This window comes from Limulus polyphemus, unplaced genomic scaffold (genome assembly GCF_000517525.1).
Source record: "Limulus polyphemus unplaced genomic scaffold, Limulus_polyphemus-2.1.2 Scaffold2043, whole genome shotgun sequence".
Classification (NCBI taxonomy): Eukaryota; Metazoa; Arthropoda; class Merostomata; order Xiphosura; family Limulidae; genus Limulus; species Limulus polyphemus.
In genome coordinates this window covers 7,774-27,891 of record NW_013667653.1, presented here as the reverse complement: position 1 = coordinate 27,891, position 20,118 = coordinate 7,774, and the positions used below count along the sequence as shown (strand labels likewise).

Here is a 20,118-nt window from a genome sequence, read left to right as displayed (position 1 = left end):
TATTATGAATGATAAATGGGTGTCTTTAATTACATGGTATATACAACTAAGTCACACTATTCTACCATAGTTCTGTGGTTATCTTTTAAGCCTAAAGAAAAAGGATGATAAATACCAACAACTTTTCATTTTTGAGAAGAACAAAAAACATCACTAACAAGAGAGAAGTGCGTAAAATTCTTCACTGTGTTTGATTGACATGAAACCCAAGGTTAGAACACCTGCATTTTTAGGATTACAAAATAATACATACCACCTATCCCGTCCCATATGTACCAATAATTAAGATACCTTAACTATGTATACATTTTACAACTAGTAACAAACACACATTTGCTTTAATTTGAGTGCACAACAGTCTGTCTTTAGTTCTATATCAAATTATAAGCTCAGCAAAGTATTGTGTGTGTGTGTAAGTTCAGTATATTTTAAAATCAGCTTTAAACAGCATAATCTTCAAACTCAAGTGTTGCTTACCTAAACAATTTTGACAGTTACCAACTTGTAATCATTAATACAATACTCCAATATTCTCCTTGTTTCACCAAAAAAGAAACAGCCTTTTCAGCAGAGCAAAGAACCAAGGAACCTTTTTCTTTTAAGTAAACTAGTTTTGTAGGTTTCATCATCAAATTAATCTTGCACAAGTTAAAAAAATCAAAAACTAAAAAGATACCATCATACTTTTATTATCCGGTCTCCTTCCTGCACACCCACTCTTGCAGCTGCTCCATCTGAAATATAAGAATGTTAGTTTCATGTAGTAAGGAACTCTCATAAATTACACTTGCAAAAATGATGCACTCAGTTGAGTTAATAATAATAAAATTATGGTACACAGATTTTAAGATTTATTAACTTTAATGTTTTATTTATAAACAAACTAAGCAGCAAATCTAGTGCTTTACTTAATGAGTCAAACAAAATAATCAAAGAATTAACCACAGAAATAAATTGGTGCACTGAGATCATCGATCGTCATATACCAACAACTCAATCAAACGTTCCCCTACTCCACTCAACTCAACACACACACACACACACACACACAAATAAAATCTGTCCATAGGTTAAAACTAAATATTGAAAAGACTTTATGAGTTTCAAAAAATTGTGAGGTACATATGATTGTCATAGAGTGCCCAGTTACAGTCCATTTCAAGATTAATTAACCTCCAACACTCAATATATCTAATCCTGCTGCATACTAGCACTGAGTGATTAGTACTCTTTGCTAATTAACCAATCATTGATCCCATTAATAGACTGTACCCAATTAAGTAGTAATGTTGGTGTTGGGTGCTGCCAGCAATTACAAAAAAAAAAGATAGCACAGTGTTACCTACTTGTATAGAACTCACCTAAGTCAATATCCTACATCTGTCAACTGATTCTATTTACTATAGCAAAGAGTGTCTCATTAGCTAAATGACAACTTAAACAAATACCAGTTTATGGTGATAGAAAATTCTAGTCCTAACACCTTGGCATTCATTGTTTCTTTACATCTATACAAACAACATATGTAAAAACTACTTCTGAAGGCAACTTCAAACCATAACGATGGAAAAATGCAAACCATGTTCTCTAAATTTTTTGTCAATTATAAATGTCTTTGTGGCTTTTGGAATTTGGGGCTATAAAATTTTCTCAGTCCTTTTATATGACTTTTTATGATGATAGCTTCATAATGCTGATTTTGACTAAAATCATGTTATATGCAACATTTTTTTTCCCCCATGTGTGTTTGGAAAATAAAGCAAGTTTTATAATTCAAGTTCATTGTTGATACACATTATACTTTAGAAGTAAAACAATTATGAGCACAGAAACCATAACAAACTGTTGTAAGCCAAAGTTGTTATTCTTAAATGAGCTGTTGGAAAACTTAAGAAAACTACACGTATGGAATGAGAGGTGCCAATTTGATTTCATTCCTTTAAGTTGCACATTCAATTCTTTTTTGGCCTCATCTTATTCTCACACCTAAGGTGTTTTTGATTAATGTTACCTTAATTCAACAAACATTTTTATGCTTCACTCCCTATAATGACACAATAATGTGCCCTTCTGACTGTAATACAATACTGCTCCACTGACCTATTAATTTTAATGTTACCTTAATAAGACACTTTATGTACATGTATTAAACACAATGCTTACCTTCTTTTATTGACTGTACAAACACTGGGTTATGACCTGACACTGTCAAGCCATAACCCTTTTCATCCTTCTGTACAATAACAGTCCTTTGAACTAGATGATCTCCTGAAAATAAAGTTAACATTAATTATATCACAAAAAAGAAATAATTAAATTTTTTAACTTAAATGAAAATTAAATATTTAACATAGCTAAATTTCAAATTTATAATGAGATATAGGATCACAAACCAATAAAATATTTTGTCCCATTACATTAAAAAGTGGGTAATTTCATGTTTAACTGTTTTCTTTACATTGAGCATTTATAATTACACATATTTGCTTGTTTTTAATACTGACTTGTGATTACATTTCTAAATAACTGTTAAACTTTTATATAACTTTTAAATAGATTTTAATATCTGTTCCTTGATACATGTAGAATCGGTTTAGTGATTATTCGAGTGTACAATATAAACTACGTTTACAAACTGCACAGACACCTGTGAAATTCAGTAATTAAAGTATATTAAACATTTCTATAAACTAATGTAATGTTTCCTACTTCAAGCTAAAGATTAATAAATTATAGGTTGTTTTTGGCTGATGGACATCCTACTAGTACTTAGCAGAACACTGTGTATTTTTTGAAGCATTTACAGAACCAAGGAAATATTTGTACTTGGAAAGGAAAAAAAAAAAAAGAACTCCCTAATAACTCGAGTTCATCTCTACCATCAGAAACCATAGATATATACACAACGAGGGTGTGGACTGGTCACAATACTAATATACAAGTGAAAAAAGTGTCATAAGTAAAATATATAAGGCTTTGTATGAAATGTTCACCAAAACAGTTTTAAGATTCAAATTTCTCATGCAGTCTGGTAAAGTTATGTATTACTTCATGATAACATAACACATTTCGCAGTGAGAGATGTAATAAGATGTGGGATATTCATGCAGTTTTAAACTCAACATGATATAATAGTGTTTTGAAATTGCTTGTTAAACCTTGATGTTCCTACAGACATCACATACATGCGATATATTTTGCTATATTTACTTCAAATATTTGATGATCTGGCATTTTCATTTAAAGGAACAGATGCTTTAAGTGGTTGTTTAAGAGGGTTTAGGCATGACCAAAATAGGCCATATAGTTTATTCTAACCTTGATTTTTCTATTTTTTGTTTAATACCTCTCATTTACAGTAATATATTTTTACATTATTTTGTTATTCAATTAAGAGTAATTCTTACAAACTACCTTTCAACAAAATTTATTATGTGTAACAAGCTTAAATCAAAACGTTTTAAGTTCTCAAAAATAAACATATTTTAGTCACTTTAAGCCATACTTACCTACCTGATACAATATCTTACTTAAATTCACATTCAAGAAGAAATGACAGAATCTGAACAAAATGTAGTTAAAGTTTAGTATTAATGTGATTTGCACTCTAAATTATACCAATTATTTTTTCCTGTACATGTATGAGACTCAATGCTATATAGATTCTGTCATCAAGGATTTCATCTCTTAAATTAGCACACACACAAAACATTCAGCATTTACACATATGTAGCATTTCACAGTAACCCTGCAGTGCCTCTGAAACTGGTGCAATACATACATATGCATGACAATGAAGTAACCACAGAAGCAGAAGTATTAGGTTTTATTCCCACAAGTTGGATTTCCCCATGCTTGAGTGCATCCCCACAAGTAAAATGTGCCATATGTGTATAGTTTCACTCAATCAGTACTGTACCTTAACCTTTCTACAACGTATCGGTACATACTAGAAGCAGTCCATCAAACAATACATGACACAGGTCAGGCCCTACTTCCATGTTCCAATTCTCTTTAAATGCTGCTGGTAATAAGGATGGAAACTGGAGTGAACCAGATATAGAAAAAACACATCTCCAGGTAAAGGTAATGTATCAATTTTCTATACACCGCATTTACTATGTTTCTGTTTTTCAATTATTTCATAACTTCAATAGCCTTTTTGGACATATATACAACTATAAATGTCAAAATTATAGTAAAAGTAATACATGTTTATGGATTCTTCTTTAGGAGTTGGTTTTCTCAATGCAGTCACCTGGAAGTACTGTAGTTCTTTTTATGGAATTCTCTCTCCAACTTTTTTTTCCTCTGACACCAATAGACATGAAGGACTAAGCATAGAATCTGAAACATCATCTCAAAACAAAAATAAACAACACCGGGCAGAAATCCATTAAAAAAAAACTTCCATTTTTTTTTAAGAATTACCAGTTTTTGTTTCTTGTGCATACATACATTTAAACTTGAATTTAGTTTCCTTACTGGGTACCTAAGCTGGGGTTTGTATAACCATCAACTCTTACCATGATTAGATGGTTACATCATGTTTCAAAAGCAAAACTGTACCATTGAATTAAAAAATATTAGAAAATAACTTTGTAATTGTATACTTTTTTGATTGTGGCTTGATTTCATCTTATTCTGAATAAAACCATTTGTGTTTGTAAAATCCTGACTTTTTCAGAACATAACATGGACCTTTTAGCCTCCTACAGGAAAATCTAAATTTTGTACAATATGAACATTGTAAATTCAATACAAGTGTAGTCTTATCAATTTTATTCAATTTCCATTTCTCAACCTAAACTGTTATGATGTGATGTAATTGCCTATATCTCAGCTATTATTTTTTGTTCCATCAAAATTTTAATGCATGACACAAGCTTTGAACAGAACTCCCATGCCTACAGGTGCCAAAGATCCTGGATGGCTTGATATCAATGGCTTTATGTAAGAGGTTTCAACCAGTATGACAGACAATGGAGGAGAAGATGTGAACGGAATGACCATTCCTCTCCTGAAGGTTTCCCATACTGACACGAACCCTTGGAATCGAGACCACCACAAGACCCGACCCATTAAGGTAGTCACCGACACCATAATCTATACTCCTCTTTAGAGGAGGATACCCACTGGTAAGGTTGGAATCACTCTTGTGTTCCAATGGATTGTATTGCAGAAGCTGGAGGGCTGGAAACTCAAATGGGAGATTCAGGAAACCGTCCTGAAGAAGATCTTTTGGACAGTTGAGAAGCTAGGGTAGAAAGGCCACATCCACTTGAGATTCCAGAGAATCAGGAATGCCCACAAAAATAGACTGTCTGAGAAAAGGAGCTTCTCTGAGATCTCTAAAGGCCAAAGCAGAAAGGCATCCCTCTCCAAAAGATCCCAAACAAACCAAGATGCTAAGGAGAGAGAGCAGAAGCCAATAACCTGACCAAAATAGAAAAAAAATAAAAGGAACAAACAATATACATTTAATACCATTTTGCAACTGTCAGTGATATTTAACTTAATTAACAAAACTGCTCTACTAAAATATCAGCCATCAAAGTGTTCATCATAATCAACTCCAATGTTATTCCACTTTATCTTTCTGCATTAATTAAATTCTATTTTGTAATGTTAGTTTCATCAACAGTAATAGTTAAAATGCTATATATATAGATACACACTTATTTTTATTACAAATTTTTATTATGAAGTTTACTTTGTACTAACCTGTATCTCATAGGGTCAAAAATATCATTAAAAGTAAGGATATCCGACTAACGAACTAGTGCATTTCAATCGTTACAGCTTTTTGTTTTATGACATGCATAATCTTACTTATTAATAAATTAAATTAGCTATATTAATTACTGGGTTAAGTTTTAGTCTTGACCTATGAAGACAATTGATAAGAGATTAACAATAATTAGATAAAGAATGTTATTCAGAACAATAGTTCATTTGTATTTAAGCACAAAACTATACACTAGGCTATCTTTGCTGTGCCCACCACAGGTATCAAAACCCAATTTCTAGGGTACCAAGTCCACAGACTTCCTGGCAAAGAACAATGGAATAGCTAGATTATGTAAGTATATTTATACGCATTCACTGTTTTAGCTGGAGAAAAAAAACTGTAGCAATCTACCAAATTAAGAGCAATTTTTTGAAATGTACATCTTTTACATATAATTTCAACAAGCCATGGGTAGAATAACAAGTTAAAGAAGACTCAATTACCAGTCTAAGTTTCATGATAAAACACACTATAAGGTTTTTATGTATAATTCTAAACTAACTTGATGAAGTAATAATGTACAAGATATCAGCTTAATACTTGTGGTTTATTATATTATCACTGATAAGAGATATCTTTACATTACAGCATGCATTAACTAAAGTAGTAAACAATTAAGCTCTGTTAATTGATAACTTTATTTATACGTTTCCAGAATTTGTAAACAATGCAGTTATTAATTCGCTAAAATATTAACTGGAGTCTTTTATTACCATAGACATAACCCTCACCTCCTATCCCAAAGTTTCAGATACGTTTAACTTATTGTGTAAACCTAGCAGTGTAAGAGGTTTTTATCTAGAAACATGCCCTTGAAAAATGAAGCAAACAATAGTTTTCACAGTACATATTAAATTTTTTTCAGTGCAACATTATTTTTCATCTATTATAAGTTTTTGATTAAATTGAATGCAGATATTTTTTCTACACATCAGTATATATGCATGTAATGAAAGCAAAATGTCTATACAATGTAAAATATTTACACTGGAATAACTCTTGCGACATGTGCTCCATCATTCTGACCCAAACCTGCAACCATCAGGTAATCATGAAAGTGTCCATACAATAACTTTTAATGCAGTTGTGTATCTTTATGAAATCTGGAAAGTTTTTAGTAAAGATTGATTTTTTAATCAGTTATTTTTACTAAAGATATGTATGTGAATATGTATTGACTAGTCTAAGTGCAAGATGATTTTCATGTTGAGGTTATAAACATTTTTTTCATCTTACAGTTTCAAATTTAATTTGTATAACCTCTAAAAACCTTCTAAATGAATATCAAACGTTTATTCAGTAAAACTATATATGTCATCTGTTATTCGTAACCACCAAAGTAACCATGAGGTTAGACATACTATAACTTTTGATAATATATGGGTATCTTCACAAAATATCACAAACTATCAGTAAACATTGCAAGCCTTTTGTACATAAAAAATCAGATCTTTTAAGTGAGTATTTCTACTAAAATGTATCCATAAATATATGGAGTCAAACTCACTCAAAGTGTTGACTGCATTGAGTGCAGAGATTTTCATGTTAAGATTAAAAATATTTTCTTCATCCAAAAATTGTAAAAATCGTTTGTATAATTACCTAAACGAATATCAAGTTTTTCCTCGGAAAAAATTTTACAGTTTATTTGTTATTTTTTCTACCCTAGCTCTATACAAGATCAGTCAATTTGAATCACTTCATAACCACTATAAAAAATTAGGAAATAAATCTAAATTACCCTTTTTTCTTTCTAGAAGGACTGCAAATTGTGACAGGAAACTGCAATTATTTATCCTAAATAGTTTAAAGCTTGTAATAGTATAAATTTATTTATACTTCACTTTATTGTTTTATTCACATCTGAATGCATAACTAATAATCCCACCACATAAGTTGTAAATTTCTCTGCAAACATGCAACTCACATTATTGTATTGAATTATGTAATGCACAAGCTGCTCGTGAGCATACCTCGTGAAGAATTTTTAATATTATTATTCTTTCATTATCTTACCTTATCTAATAATTTTCTAATTTCCATGTTTTAGTTACTTTTATAACAATAAATAACGAATACACATGAAAAATAAGATTTATAGTACTTACCTGGGTCTTTCTTTGGCTGTCAACTGTCAATTAAAGTTAAGCCTACTTTTTTTTATGCTAATGGAACTACTCCACTAAATAACTTATTTAATTAAATAATGCACCTGAGAACACATAAAAAGCAGACAATTTCCTAAAACTATCATAATTTTTGTATCTTTCAACTATGGAATACACTCCAGAAATAAGCCTGTCGATATGTTTCCCATTAAATAACTTTTGAACTGGAAGCAAAATAAACAATTCTCTGTACAAGAAATAATGTAACATAATACGTCATTTACAGATTAAAACTTTGGCTTTTTATGGGTTATAAATAATATAGTATTAAACATCAGAGAGAACTATTGGTAACTTGTGAAAGAGAGAATGTGCAGGTGGTCATGGCAAATAGATCAGATTTTCTAGTTTATAGTTCTGTAAATAAATAAGAATAAAGGCTATCAGAATTTTGCTTTGCCTGAGTAATAACTCTATTACAATGATTAATCTATATGAAATTCAATACTACTGGAGAGATGGTTAAATAACTTAGTGAAGATGTGAGACCTAGAGATCAAATGTCACAACTGTTATATTAATGGAGATAGAAGAATTTCTTAAAATGTTTCCTTATAAAATTAAGAACTTAAAACTTATATAATATTAAAATTTGAGTTAACTTTTTTTTTTGGTGCCAAGTTTATTTGCATACATTGATAATACTATAGTTTAATTAAATTTTGAATGTAACTCTGTAAATGGTTGTGACAAGTGCAGAAAAGAATAGCCACATTCAAGACATTGGTGAAATAACTAAAACATCTCTACTGAGAACAAGGTAGCATTATACATCAGAGAAGACAATGACCATTTTTAAAGATAAGTAGTGACATTCTGGTTTATATCTCAGTAACCAGAGAAGATTGGAGGCTACAAAAATTAGACTACACCTTAGTAATATGTATACTATAAAGAGTAATTTACATTAAACTCAGGACAACAGAGGGGGTGATGAAAATAATAGAAAATGAGCCAGTCAGATTCAAAGGGAGGTTGAGAAGTTAAATATTTCCTTTTTGAAATAAAGAAATCTAAAACTAATAGAATATTAAAATTTAGTTTATTAACTACTATGCAAGTTTTTATGCTTCAATGAAGAACAGTGAAGGAACAATTTATACTGTTCAGCAATCTTACCATGCACATATTTCTTTTAAAATCTTTTTTAACTATCTGTCCAACCACAAGTTTACTGTGGCAAGAAAACTGTCAAACAGTCAGGAATATGCAGATAACCAAACATATGAATACTAAACATGTCACCTGTGACACTATAACTAGCATCTACAATGAGATGCCACTACATAAATTTGTGTGTGTGACTGTCGCTGGTAATGTGGTACAGTTACTCCAATACCCTGTCACTTTGAATGCATATTTGGATACAGCAGATTCCAGACTTTCTAATACTGTATGTAACACCATCAAGGAACAATTATCAGAATTTCTTGTTCCTTGCCCTGCTACCCAAAAACCCTACTTTGCCTCTGGTTGAAGTAGAGATCCTATATTAAAACAAAAGTACAAATAGGCCTGATGTAGATTACATCAGCATCACAAATACCGTAGATTGTGCTTGTATAAAAATAGAGCCTATTGAATCTTCTTAAACTATTACAAATACATGTAGTTGCTACAATATCTTTCAAGTATTAGATGAAAAAATGTTAAACGTATAGACTTACCTGAAAACACACAGTTTTCCATTTGATCTGATATGTCATTTCTCACACTTCCAAGTCTGAAAGAGAAAGAAAGAGAATCTATTTAACACACTAACATATTAAAATTATTTCATAGTACAATTACCTTTCCAGTTTCCCTACAATGTCTGTTTTGTAATATATCTATCTTAAGTAACATAAAACTGTAATGATGTTCCAATATTTTCTCAAGTCTTGTAAAAGATAAATGTAGATCAAAATAAATCAAGTGTCCCTTACCTAATATAATACTCTTAAAAAGGTTTGTTTTCTTTAAAAAAGCGTTTGCAATTGTAAACAATTTGTTATCTTTAGTTGATATTTCAGTAACAGCTGCACCATTACTCAATGAGAACCACATAACTTTCTTCATGGATGTTCTCTGAGGTAAACAATAATGAAGTCAAGTTTTATAAAAGTTGGGGAAAATATCTAGCAATCAAGCAGACTAGGGTTGGTGGCTGAAAGTTTTCAGAATCTTGGCAAAACAACCTGTGACAACTTTTGTACTGTAGATACATGCCTCTATCTTAAAAGATACCATCACCAGCAGAATAAATATTGTCCTAGTCCTCTAGGATGTCCTTATAGCGACTAGCTGTTATCATGCCTTTCAGGATTGGATTAAAAGTCCATGTCAACAAAACAAGGCTCAATTTTAACAACAGGTCTGTGAAAGAAATCATAACTTAATTAATAGCAACAGAATAACAATAAAAGTATAAGAAATTTGAAAACCAATTCAAAACTGTTTTGGTTCCATCTTCACTATTTTAGAACTAAGCACGCAACTTTTACATTTTGTATAAACATAGGTTCAGAATGCTCAAAAACGAGCATCACAAATGCATTTATAAGATAGGAACTGATTTAATTAGAATGAGGAATGTGATTTGTTAAGCACAGAAAGATGGTTAATTGGAAAGTTTCTTTCAATAAAAGTTTAATGTTAGAATCAATAGTAATTAGAATTCTGATATCTGATACACTTAATCACGTCCTACTTTTTATTATGCTGGCATACTGAAAAGAATCAGACTACATAATTTTTTTAACCCATATTTACTGAGAGTCCCATATGCTTATGAGCTAATACTTGAAGAAGGCACTGCATTTTGTCTGTGCAGTGTGACGTACAAACAGTCACAACAGGTGCTTAAATTATACAAAATAGGAACAAAGGAGGGTTGTTGGGAGGTGGTCTTTGTTGCATACAAAGGTTAAGAATGATATGGAGGGATTATAAGCCATCTTAAAGTTAACTAATGGTTGACATTGGTTTATATTCCCCTCAGGTTGGTTTCTAGCAAAGACATGATACAAAAAAAAATCTAGGCTTTTTTTTTATGTTTATGTAAGTTATTTGTTTGTTTATGGCAAAGCTACCTGCTGTCATTCCAAACTTTAAACATCCGACCACAGTGAAGGCAACTCTGGCAGCAACCACCACCAACCCTTGTATTACTGTTTACCAACAAACAGGGGAGGAATGCATGTCACATTATAACACCCCATGGCTGAAAGAATGGCCATGCATGGCACCAGGTTTTGATCCTGAGACCCACAGATTGTTTGTTGAGTGCTCTAACCACAAAGTCCTTTATATAATGTAACAAACTCGGGGAGTTTCTTTCTACATGGTAAAGGAGAAAGCACAAAGTCCTTTATATAATGTACTAAACATGGGGAGTTTCATTCTATAGGGTAAAGGAGAAAGCACAAAGTCCTTTATATAATGTACTAAACATGGGGAGTTTCTTTCTACATGGTAAAGGAGAAAGCACAAAGTCCTTTATATAATGTACTAAACATGGGGAGTTTCATTTTATAGGGTAAAGGAGAAAGCATAAAGTCCTTTATATAATGTACTAAACATGGGGAGTTTCATTCTATAGGGTAAATGAGAAAGCACAAAGTCCTTTATATAATGTACCAAACATGGGGAGTTTCATTCTATAGGGTAAATGAGAAAGCATAAAGTCCTTTATATAATGTACCAAACTCAGGGAGTTTCTTTCTATAGGGTAAGGGAGAAAAAAGTCATCAAACATACCTTCTGTACAAAATCTGTCTGAATCATACAAATGACAAAGAAACAGAACAGCTAATGTAGGTCATAGTTGGGAGTAACCATAGCAACACTTTGTTCATAAAGGGACTTGTTGAATAGAAAATATGAATTCTTTTAGCAAGCTGCGAAATGGACTTTGAGTGAATTTTAGATAAAATAAGTTATTAATTAGAGTATTATTACTAAGAAGTTAAGAAGGGTAAATGCTGACCATTTTGTCAAAATTGGTCATAACATATTTGTCAAGGGGAAGGAGTTGAGTAATATTAATAGCAAAATGAAGATTCAGGAACTGTGAAATGGTTAGCCATTAGGAGTTGTAATAAGAGGGCCAAGAATTTGGCTTCGCTGTAGTTGTGTGCCTAGTGTAAAAACAAAAAAAACCCAATAAAATCGTAGTGTCTGATTGTTAGACTTTCATTAGACCATAACAAACTCCAGGACAGAAGCCAGTAGGATACAGTGGACTATACAGTTTCCAAGATATGTTTCAATTACAAAATTTATTGTTTCATGTTTTCCAGAACACCGAAGTGTTTTCAAAACATGTTTCATTGCTCATTATTATTATTTTTGATTAAGTTGAAATCTATAATGAAACATATTACACCTGTTGAAGTTAGAACGAAACAATTGAAATATACTATTTACTGGGCTTTCTCCACACACATCTGTCCATCTCATAGAAAATGGGTGAGTGCCAAGTATTCTGGCCAGATCACCTTTTGCCACTGGTCCTAAGTTCACAAACTGTGATCATTTCACAACTACATGCACTAATTTACAGTTATAGAGACAATAAAAGGCATGTATGTAGCTACTCTACAATGATATCCCTAATGACTAGACTGTAGTTTTCTCTGAACTCAAACCATCTTCTTATTTTATTCCTCAATGTGACTCAGGTACTTGATATTTTTGTGTGTACACATAAAACAATATTTAATTTGTTCTGAAAATTAGAGTAGAACTGAGTGGCTACATTCTTTCGAAAACAATTTTTCCCTGATTATCCAATATTTCAACATTTCTACACAGATCTTCCTAATTAACAAATCCATTTTGTAATACGGCTATAAAACAGTAATAAAAATTTCAAAACATTCTATCTACACACTGTAATGTTACAGGAAAAGATCTCCAAACAAGGACATTGCAACTCAGTAAAAAAGAAAATATCATATTTTTTATTTATAAACAAATATTTGATTAACTTATCAAATATCATGAATCATATAAAATTATCATTGGCTAACATTGAGAGACTGACCCATATAATGTTAAAACATACTAGTACCAATAATTGCCATAGCAAGTACCAACATCTGTGTGCACAACTGCACATACAGGTTTTGAAAATGTGCCACACAAAGGATTAGCTCAAATAATCCCATCACTACAGGTTTGCAAGTTGTAGAAAGACTAGTAATTTAGTGGTTGTATGTCAGAAAGCAAAAAGTTATGGAGTCCATTCAAACTTACCTTTGTTACTAGTAAAATACCTGATGGGGGCAGTGCTGGAGTTGTTTGTTAATGTTATTTATACTACTTGTAAATTCATAACATGGTAAAAACAGTTATTCACACATTCACATGATGTGTAGAATCCCACTTTCATTTGCATTACCTGTTTTTTGTTTTTTCTGCTATGTTTTGTAAAATTTAAGGATAACACTAAGCTCTTAGGTATTTCTAGCTGTACTAAAGATGCTGAGGTATTACAGAATAACTTGGACCAATCAATTAGTTGGAGAAAAATTTGGAAAACACCTTTTAACTATAATAAGTGCAAGGCAATGCATTTAAGTTAGCACAATTTGTATCACACACCAATAGTGCTACTGAAGAAAAGGATCACGGCACAGTGGTGGATAAGCCATCAAAGCAGTGCTCTCTTGCTAGTAGAAAAGCTAAAGAAACTTTTAAGGTATTATTCAAAGTTGATTAAATGTCAAAAAGAGGCAATTCCTCTTAAACAAATTACAAGTTATGTCTTAGTTGAAGTGGTGTGTACAATTTTAGGCTCCATATCTAAGAAAATATACTGACGAGTGATGTTGGAAGGATTTACAAGATGGGGGTGCTTGGCCAGACATATAGATTTTACAATGAGATTGAAAATATCAGGAACTGCTAAATGCAGCTCAATCTAGGAGGATCTGAGAGCATGCCCTCCCCTGAAAATATAATATAATATACAATTGCTATATAAATCAAATACGTAAAAGAGGGGGTTCTACAGCACCCATGGTTTTAACGCCTCTGCTGACTTATCAGAAAGGGTTCAAAGAAGTGCTACTTAGATGATCCTGGAGAAAAGAAGGTTATCTCACAGTGATAAGTTAAAATCTCTCTTCTCTTGAGAACAGAAGGGTAAGAAGTAATATTATCGATATTAAGAATATTATTCGTGGGATTTACTTTTTTATGCTATATTCTGAAGACAATGAAAGGATACCAGAATAAAAGTTTAAGATCTGCAAAAGGTAAAACAGACTTTATTTTTCAAACAAGATGAATGGCTTATGGAATTATTTGCTATAAACAGTAATGGAGGTTGGAGCTTTACTAAAGTTTAAAAGAATCAATAATTTCCTGAAAAATAAAGGGTGAGTTTACACTTTTACTTTATCTTAAAAGTGTGTGTGTGTGTGTATATGCAGGGTCTTTTTCCAGTTTTTTCTCAGTTCATATACAAATATTACAAAAAACCCTCTAAATATAAAAAAATAATCTTTTTTATTCATTTTGTCATTATTGACATAAATAATGCCCCAAAATCATAATTACCAGTGCCCCCATTTAGTGCATTCTCTCATTGTCACAAGCCAACTTTCTATCCTTTTAACTTTTCCACCAACTCCTTCCGATGCACCAAGTTACAGTTCATTCCTTTGTGGTACCTTATCGAAAGCTTTTTGAAAGCAAAGTTATACAACATAAACTATGATTTACTCAACAGAAACTTAAAGCCTAGTTAAAATAGTCTAACAGTAATTGTCGATCAAATGCCAACTTACCAAATACTTTTCAAAATGATCTATAAAATACCACAGAAGTCAAAATAATAGGCTTACAGTCCTCTCTAGGTTCCTTCCTTTTTTTTTTTACCAAATGAGAATCCTATTGGCAATCTTCCCTAATCAAGAATTTTTCTATAGCTAATAGACTTATGAAAGATAATAAAACCATTATTATTTCCTTACTAAGCTTCTTCTATGTTTTGAATAATTCTTGACAGTGCCAGATATTTACTAAATATTATAGAAAGCTCATTTAGTTCAACACTGATTGTAAGAAAAAAAGTCCTTATATCTTTAAGGAAATGTATTAGCTTAAGTATACCTACATCTCAATCAGCTTAAACACAAGTAAAAAACTGTCAATCACTTCAACATTTTCTCCACAATAAGGCTTCCTTTAGAAACTCTTAAAGGATTACAATCATTCCTTTCGTAGGCAAGTATAAACGCTCATGAAGTAAAATTTGATGTTCTGAGCCAAGAAACATTTCCACTTATAAGTTTTCTCAACCTTTTGTTAATTTGAATAAATCTCTTACCTTCCACTTAGCTGGTATATTTCTTCTTGTTTTATATTTTATAATTATTAATATTTACCTCCACAGCAATAAATTTATGGTTTCAACCAGATGTATATAAAGCATCCAATGTTTCTCAAATTTGTTACTTCATTTTTTGAATGTTGGTTTTCCTAAAATTAAGGTCACTCTACAACTATAATCTTTGGCAAGTGAAAGGGACTATAGTTGGCTAGAAGCCATAAAAACCATATTAGTGACAGTACTTCCTTGCACACAAACACATGCATTATGAAATGCATAATGTAATACATATGTGTTGCTATCATAATTGCAAAATTAAATTTAACTTCCTTACATCAGAACAGCAAGAATCCTTCAGAAAAAGACAATAAAAAGTACAATAACATGAAACAAAAACAACATCTAACAGGCTAATACTTAAAATTGAAACATTATTGCTGTATACTTTTGTGCACATCAGGACAAATATCTCGGGTTTTCGGTACTCGTCACAAAACAAGTGGAAAAGTTTAACTATCTGAGAGGTTTAATAATGTAGGATGGTAAATCTGATACATAAGTTAGGAAACAAATGGCAAAGGATATGTTTCAGAAGATGAGCAATATACTGAAAGATAGGGAAATATCAATGGAAATCAAGCTAATAGTGCTACATTGTTATGTATGTCTGAGTCTTGCAGATTGCAGTAAGTGTTGACTATTTCTCTAAATTTGGAAATGAGACTACAAGCAATTGGGATGTGATTTCTTACAGAATAATTTTTCAGGATATTGTGGATGGATCAAGTGACAAACGAGAAAGGTCCTGAAAAGAGCTGGAACCCAATTAGAAAAAGATAACTCCAGTTATTGGGTCATGTAATGAGAAAAGACAAGCTAAAAATCTAGTGTTAACAGGAAATATTGAAGGGAAAGGAAGAAGAGGTAGGCAGAAACTGACTTACATCAGTAAATGGATGAACATAAGTGAAATATTAGTACTGAAAACAGCATTGGATAAGAATCTGTGTAAAGATTGCTAATGTTCTCCTAGGCATGGTACTTAAAGAGATAACATTATACAGATGTCTCACTTCAATATGTTGACATTTTCTAAACAACAGATTTAAAGAGTTCAAGCACAATATATATAGGTTTCCACACATACCTGCAAAGCTCAAAATGCTAGCAAAATAGTACATTTCTGGTCATTGTTATAGTTTTGGAAGTAAAACTACAAAAACTACTAGTACACATCTCAGTTTCAAGTATCAATAAATCTGTGATACATGTAGTACAGTCATTTATGCCAAAAGACTCGAGTACAGAAGGCTACTATACTTGTGATCAACAAGACTGTTTCACTTGTAAATGCCATGCCAATTTTGCAATCCCTATTTGAGCTGCAAGACCTACTGTACGTATGCAGGCAAAGTATAAGGAAATGGGAGATAGGGAGACTGCAGCTTCAACTTATTTCATTGGTTGCAACTGCAATTAGCATTTGGGCCAGCAAGCTAGACTCACACCATCCATCCTCTACAATGAAGTTTTGTCATTAGCATTGTTATAAACACTATGGCCAAGTGGTTGTTTAATGGAAGTAATAATAAAAATAAAATCACCTTATCTGCAGATTTTATTTTTCTTAATTGGTCGATGACTAACAACAATGTGGCCTATTAGCTTCTAACATTTTCACCATATCTTTGAATAATAAAAGATTTCTTTTAGTGCAGGACAGCCGTCAAATGTTGGGTACTGCAGGTTTTTCTCTATTCTGATGCTTATGGCCTAGATTTACCAATTTTTCTAACCAAATCAAACATACTTTAAATTTTGAAAAATAGTTGAAATAAAAACATGTTAGTTTTGATATTTAAAAACTCGGATATATATATATACATATTTAATAATACTGATTAAACAAAATGATTATGACACAGTTAAACTTTAGAGAATAATAATGTTGTTGCTAGTATTAGTCTCAAATATGCTAGGAACAATTTGTTACCACCTTTAAAAGTTAAGGTCGAGGCCATACATGATGTAATGTATTTACTTAATAATCACATGTCAAATACGGAGAGCACAAATGATTAGAAATCAAATTACTAATGAATTATAGCTCATGTAAGGCTCTGTAATTTCCATAATGTCAATTTTAAGAACATCAAACACAGAATTATGAATTTACAAATGATTAACTTTTTTCTATACCAGTAACACGTTTAAAATGTACCTTGTATGTACAACTATGTAAATAAAGCTTTACTTTCATACCAATATATATACGCACGCACGCACATATATATATATATATATATATATATACACACATATATAATAGAAACGGACTTTTCTACTAAATGTGCTATCACACATACACAATAGGCTAATACGTCACTGTAATATTATGTAATGTTGTAAGTACATCTGGCAATGAGCATTTTTCCATCATATTATTTATCATTAATTTCTCAATTTATACAGTACTTACATTATTTTCTTAACATTAGTAAAGTAAGCATTAAATATAAACTTCCATTTTTCTTGCTTTCTGTTAAACCTTTATATAAGGCACATAGATATGCAGAGAAAATTTACAAAAAAAAGCTTAATTTATTTTCTAGTTGTGCTACATTTAATTCCAGTTTATAATTAATTCACATACAAAGAAAGTACTTAGGTATTTCTGTTACTTGTTTTAAGGGACTCACAGGCCTGCTATGAATAGTTTGTGCATTAATTAAAACCTCACAGACAAAAGTGGTTCATTGCTAATATACTATGTATCCTGTAATGTGTTTGTTTTGAATTTTGCACAAAGCTACATGATGGCTATCTGTGCTAGCCATCCCTAATTTAGCAGTGTAAGACGAGAGGGAAGGCAGCTAGTCATCACGACCCACCGCCAACTCTTGGGCTTCTCTTTTATCAACGAAAAGTGGGAATGACTATCACATAATAATGCTCCCATGGCTGAAAGGGCGAGCATGTTTGGTCTGATGGGGATTCGAACCTGCAACCCTCAGATTTCAAATTGAGTGCCCTAACCATCTGGCCATGCCAGGCGTTCTGTAATGTGTATTTCACATGCTTACAATTTTTTTGGGTGAGAGAGGAATTTTATGTGAAATCAACCATATAGGAATTTTTTCACTGACTACAAGTTAAACTTTAACATACAATCTACATAAACTTAAAGGCATCTTAAAGAAAGAAGTACTAGATAAAAAAGGAATAAATAAATTAAATTATTTTTTCACCACATAATTCGTTACTTTTTTTCAAAGTTAAGCATGCAGGGAGAGTTTTGTCTATATGTTATGTTTATAATGTCACGTCTAAGGTATTAATGCCTACCTTGCTGATAATATATATAGTTAATTCTCTGAAAAAAAAATCAACATGTACCAAGAATTATTAACCTAATGATAAGGGCAATGTTTAAAACTAAAAACATTGGCCAAAAAAAATAAAAACTGCTGACTCAAATTAATAAACTTATATAAGTATTTCAATGCAGAAATACCTGACAAATTAAATTTACAATGAATTATATACTAGTATAGTACATGAACAAATTTTATTTTTAAGTATACGAGTAATTAGAATATAAACAAACATTTTCATGAATTGAAAAATTCAGGTAAAAACCCCATATATATCACTTATACTTTTAGTTATAATATTAATACTGTGGTTATCACCTTATGTATATAGTATACTGGTAAAAGTGGTATGAAGCGCCAAAGTTCAAGACTCGCATGATATTGATAGTTATACATTTATAATAATTAATATCGTAACATAGGCTTAACAATTCACTAATTTAGTAATTTTGATTTTCAAATTCAACACATTTCAACTTCAACTTCAAAGAAGAACAACTTTGAATTTCAATTTGAAAGGTTTTCACTGTCTACCTTCGTAACATTAACAAGCTTTCGTTCACTAAAAATAAAAGAAATTAGTAATAATAGCATTGTTAATTTGACTTGAATTTATGTTAGGCCTAAAAATCAAGATTGATTAAGCTACGTTATCAAATGTTATTACGTTACACCTAACATAGCACTCGGAGAAATATAGCACCGCTGGGCAGAATATATTACTACTATACTAGTAGTAGTACAACTTCAAGCAGTGTAATTGCAATCTATACTGACGCCGTCGTTCGTCACATTAGTACATTTAATGAAATTTGAAAGATCACGGTAATTAAATGCTAACTAGTATTTTATTTTGAGAATTTCATTACCTATCATGAAGGCCACTTGAAAGTGCAGCCATTATTCTGTTATAAGGTCGTTTTCTACATAACTAGAACAAAAAACACAATATAAAACAACTAAGAATATATAGTTCTCGCCCAAATCGTAACTAAAATGGCTGACGTGACTCGCAAAGTACATCGGGATAGCTGATATAGCTGAGTTGAATGCATATGGTCTTGTTTTTAAACCTCGAACCAGATCTCTTCTCCATCTCACATGTGAAAACGAAGGTAGATCTCTCCTAACCAAGCGGTGAAAGGTAAAAATGACAACAACGATCGACGCGCTCAATTTCAGAATTCTAGAAAATTTTGAAAAGATACGGTATAATAAAAAATATACAATACTTACAATTCTGTTAGAAATCTTCATTTTTTTTTCTACTCTGAAATAGCAGTCACAACTCAGGAAAATAGCAATTCCACATAAATCGATTAGATTAGGGCTGAGCCGTATAATCTTATTGAATGTATAAGCTTTCGTGTAACTTCAGTATTTAAGTTTTGGTTTTGTTTTACACATGTGAAAACTTACGATACTTGATTATTTAAGTGGAGTGTATAAACTTCGTGGTACCGG

At 31.4% G+C, this 20,118-nt stretch overlaps 1 protein-coding gene across 1 annotated transcript in view; it reads right to left on the bottom strand.

Annotated features, from left to right (window-relative positions):
* Positions 1 to 19,659, bottom strand: part of LOC111087350 (rho guanine nucleotide exchange factor 12-like) — a 34,985-nt gene extending 15,326 nt beyond the window's left edge. The window contains exons 1-4 of the mRNA XM_022393689.1: positions 19,524 to 19,659; positions 9,627 to 9,682; positions 2,164 to 2,268; positions 685 to 734 (exon numbers count right to left, since the gene is read on the bottom strand). Of these exons, the coding sequence (XP_022249397.1) occupies positions 685 to 734; positions 2,164 to 2,268; positions 9,627 to 9,682; positions 19,524 to 19,555 (243 nt within the window). The 5' untranslated portion in view covers positions 19,556 to 19,659. The remainder of the gene's footprint in view (positions 1 to 684; positions 735 to 2,163; positions 2,269 to 9,626; positions 9,683 to 19,523) is intronic.
* Positions 19,660 to 20,118: the final 459 nt, after the last annotated feature.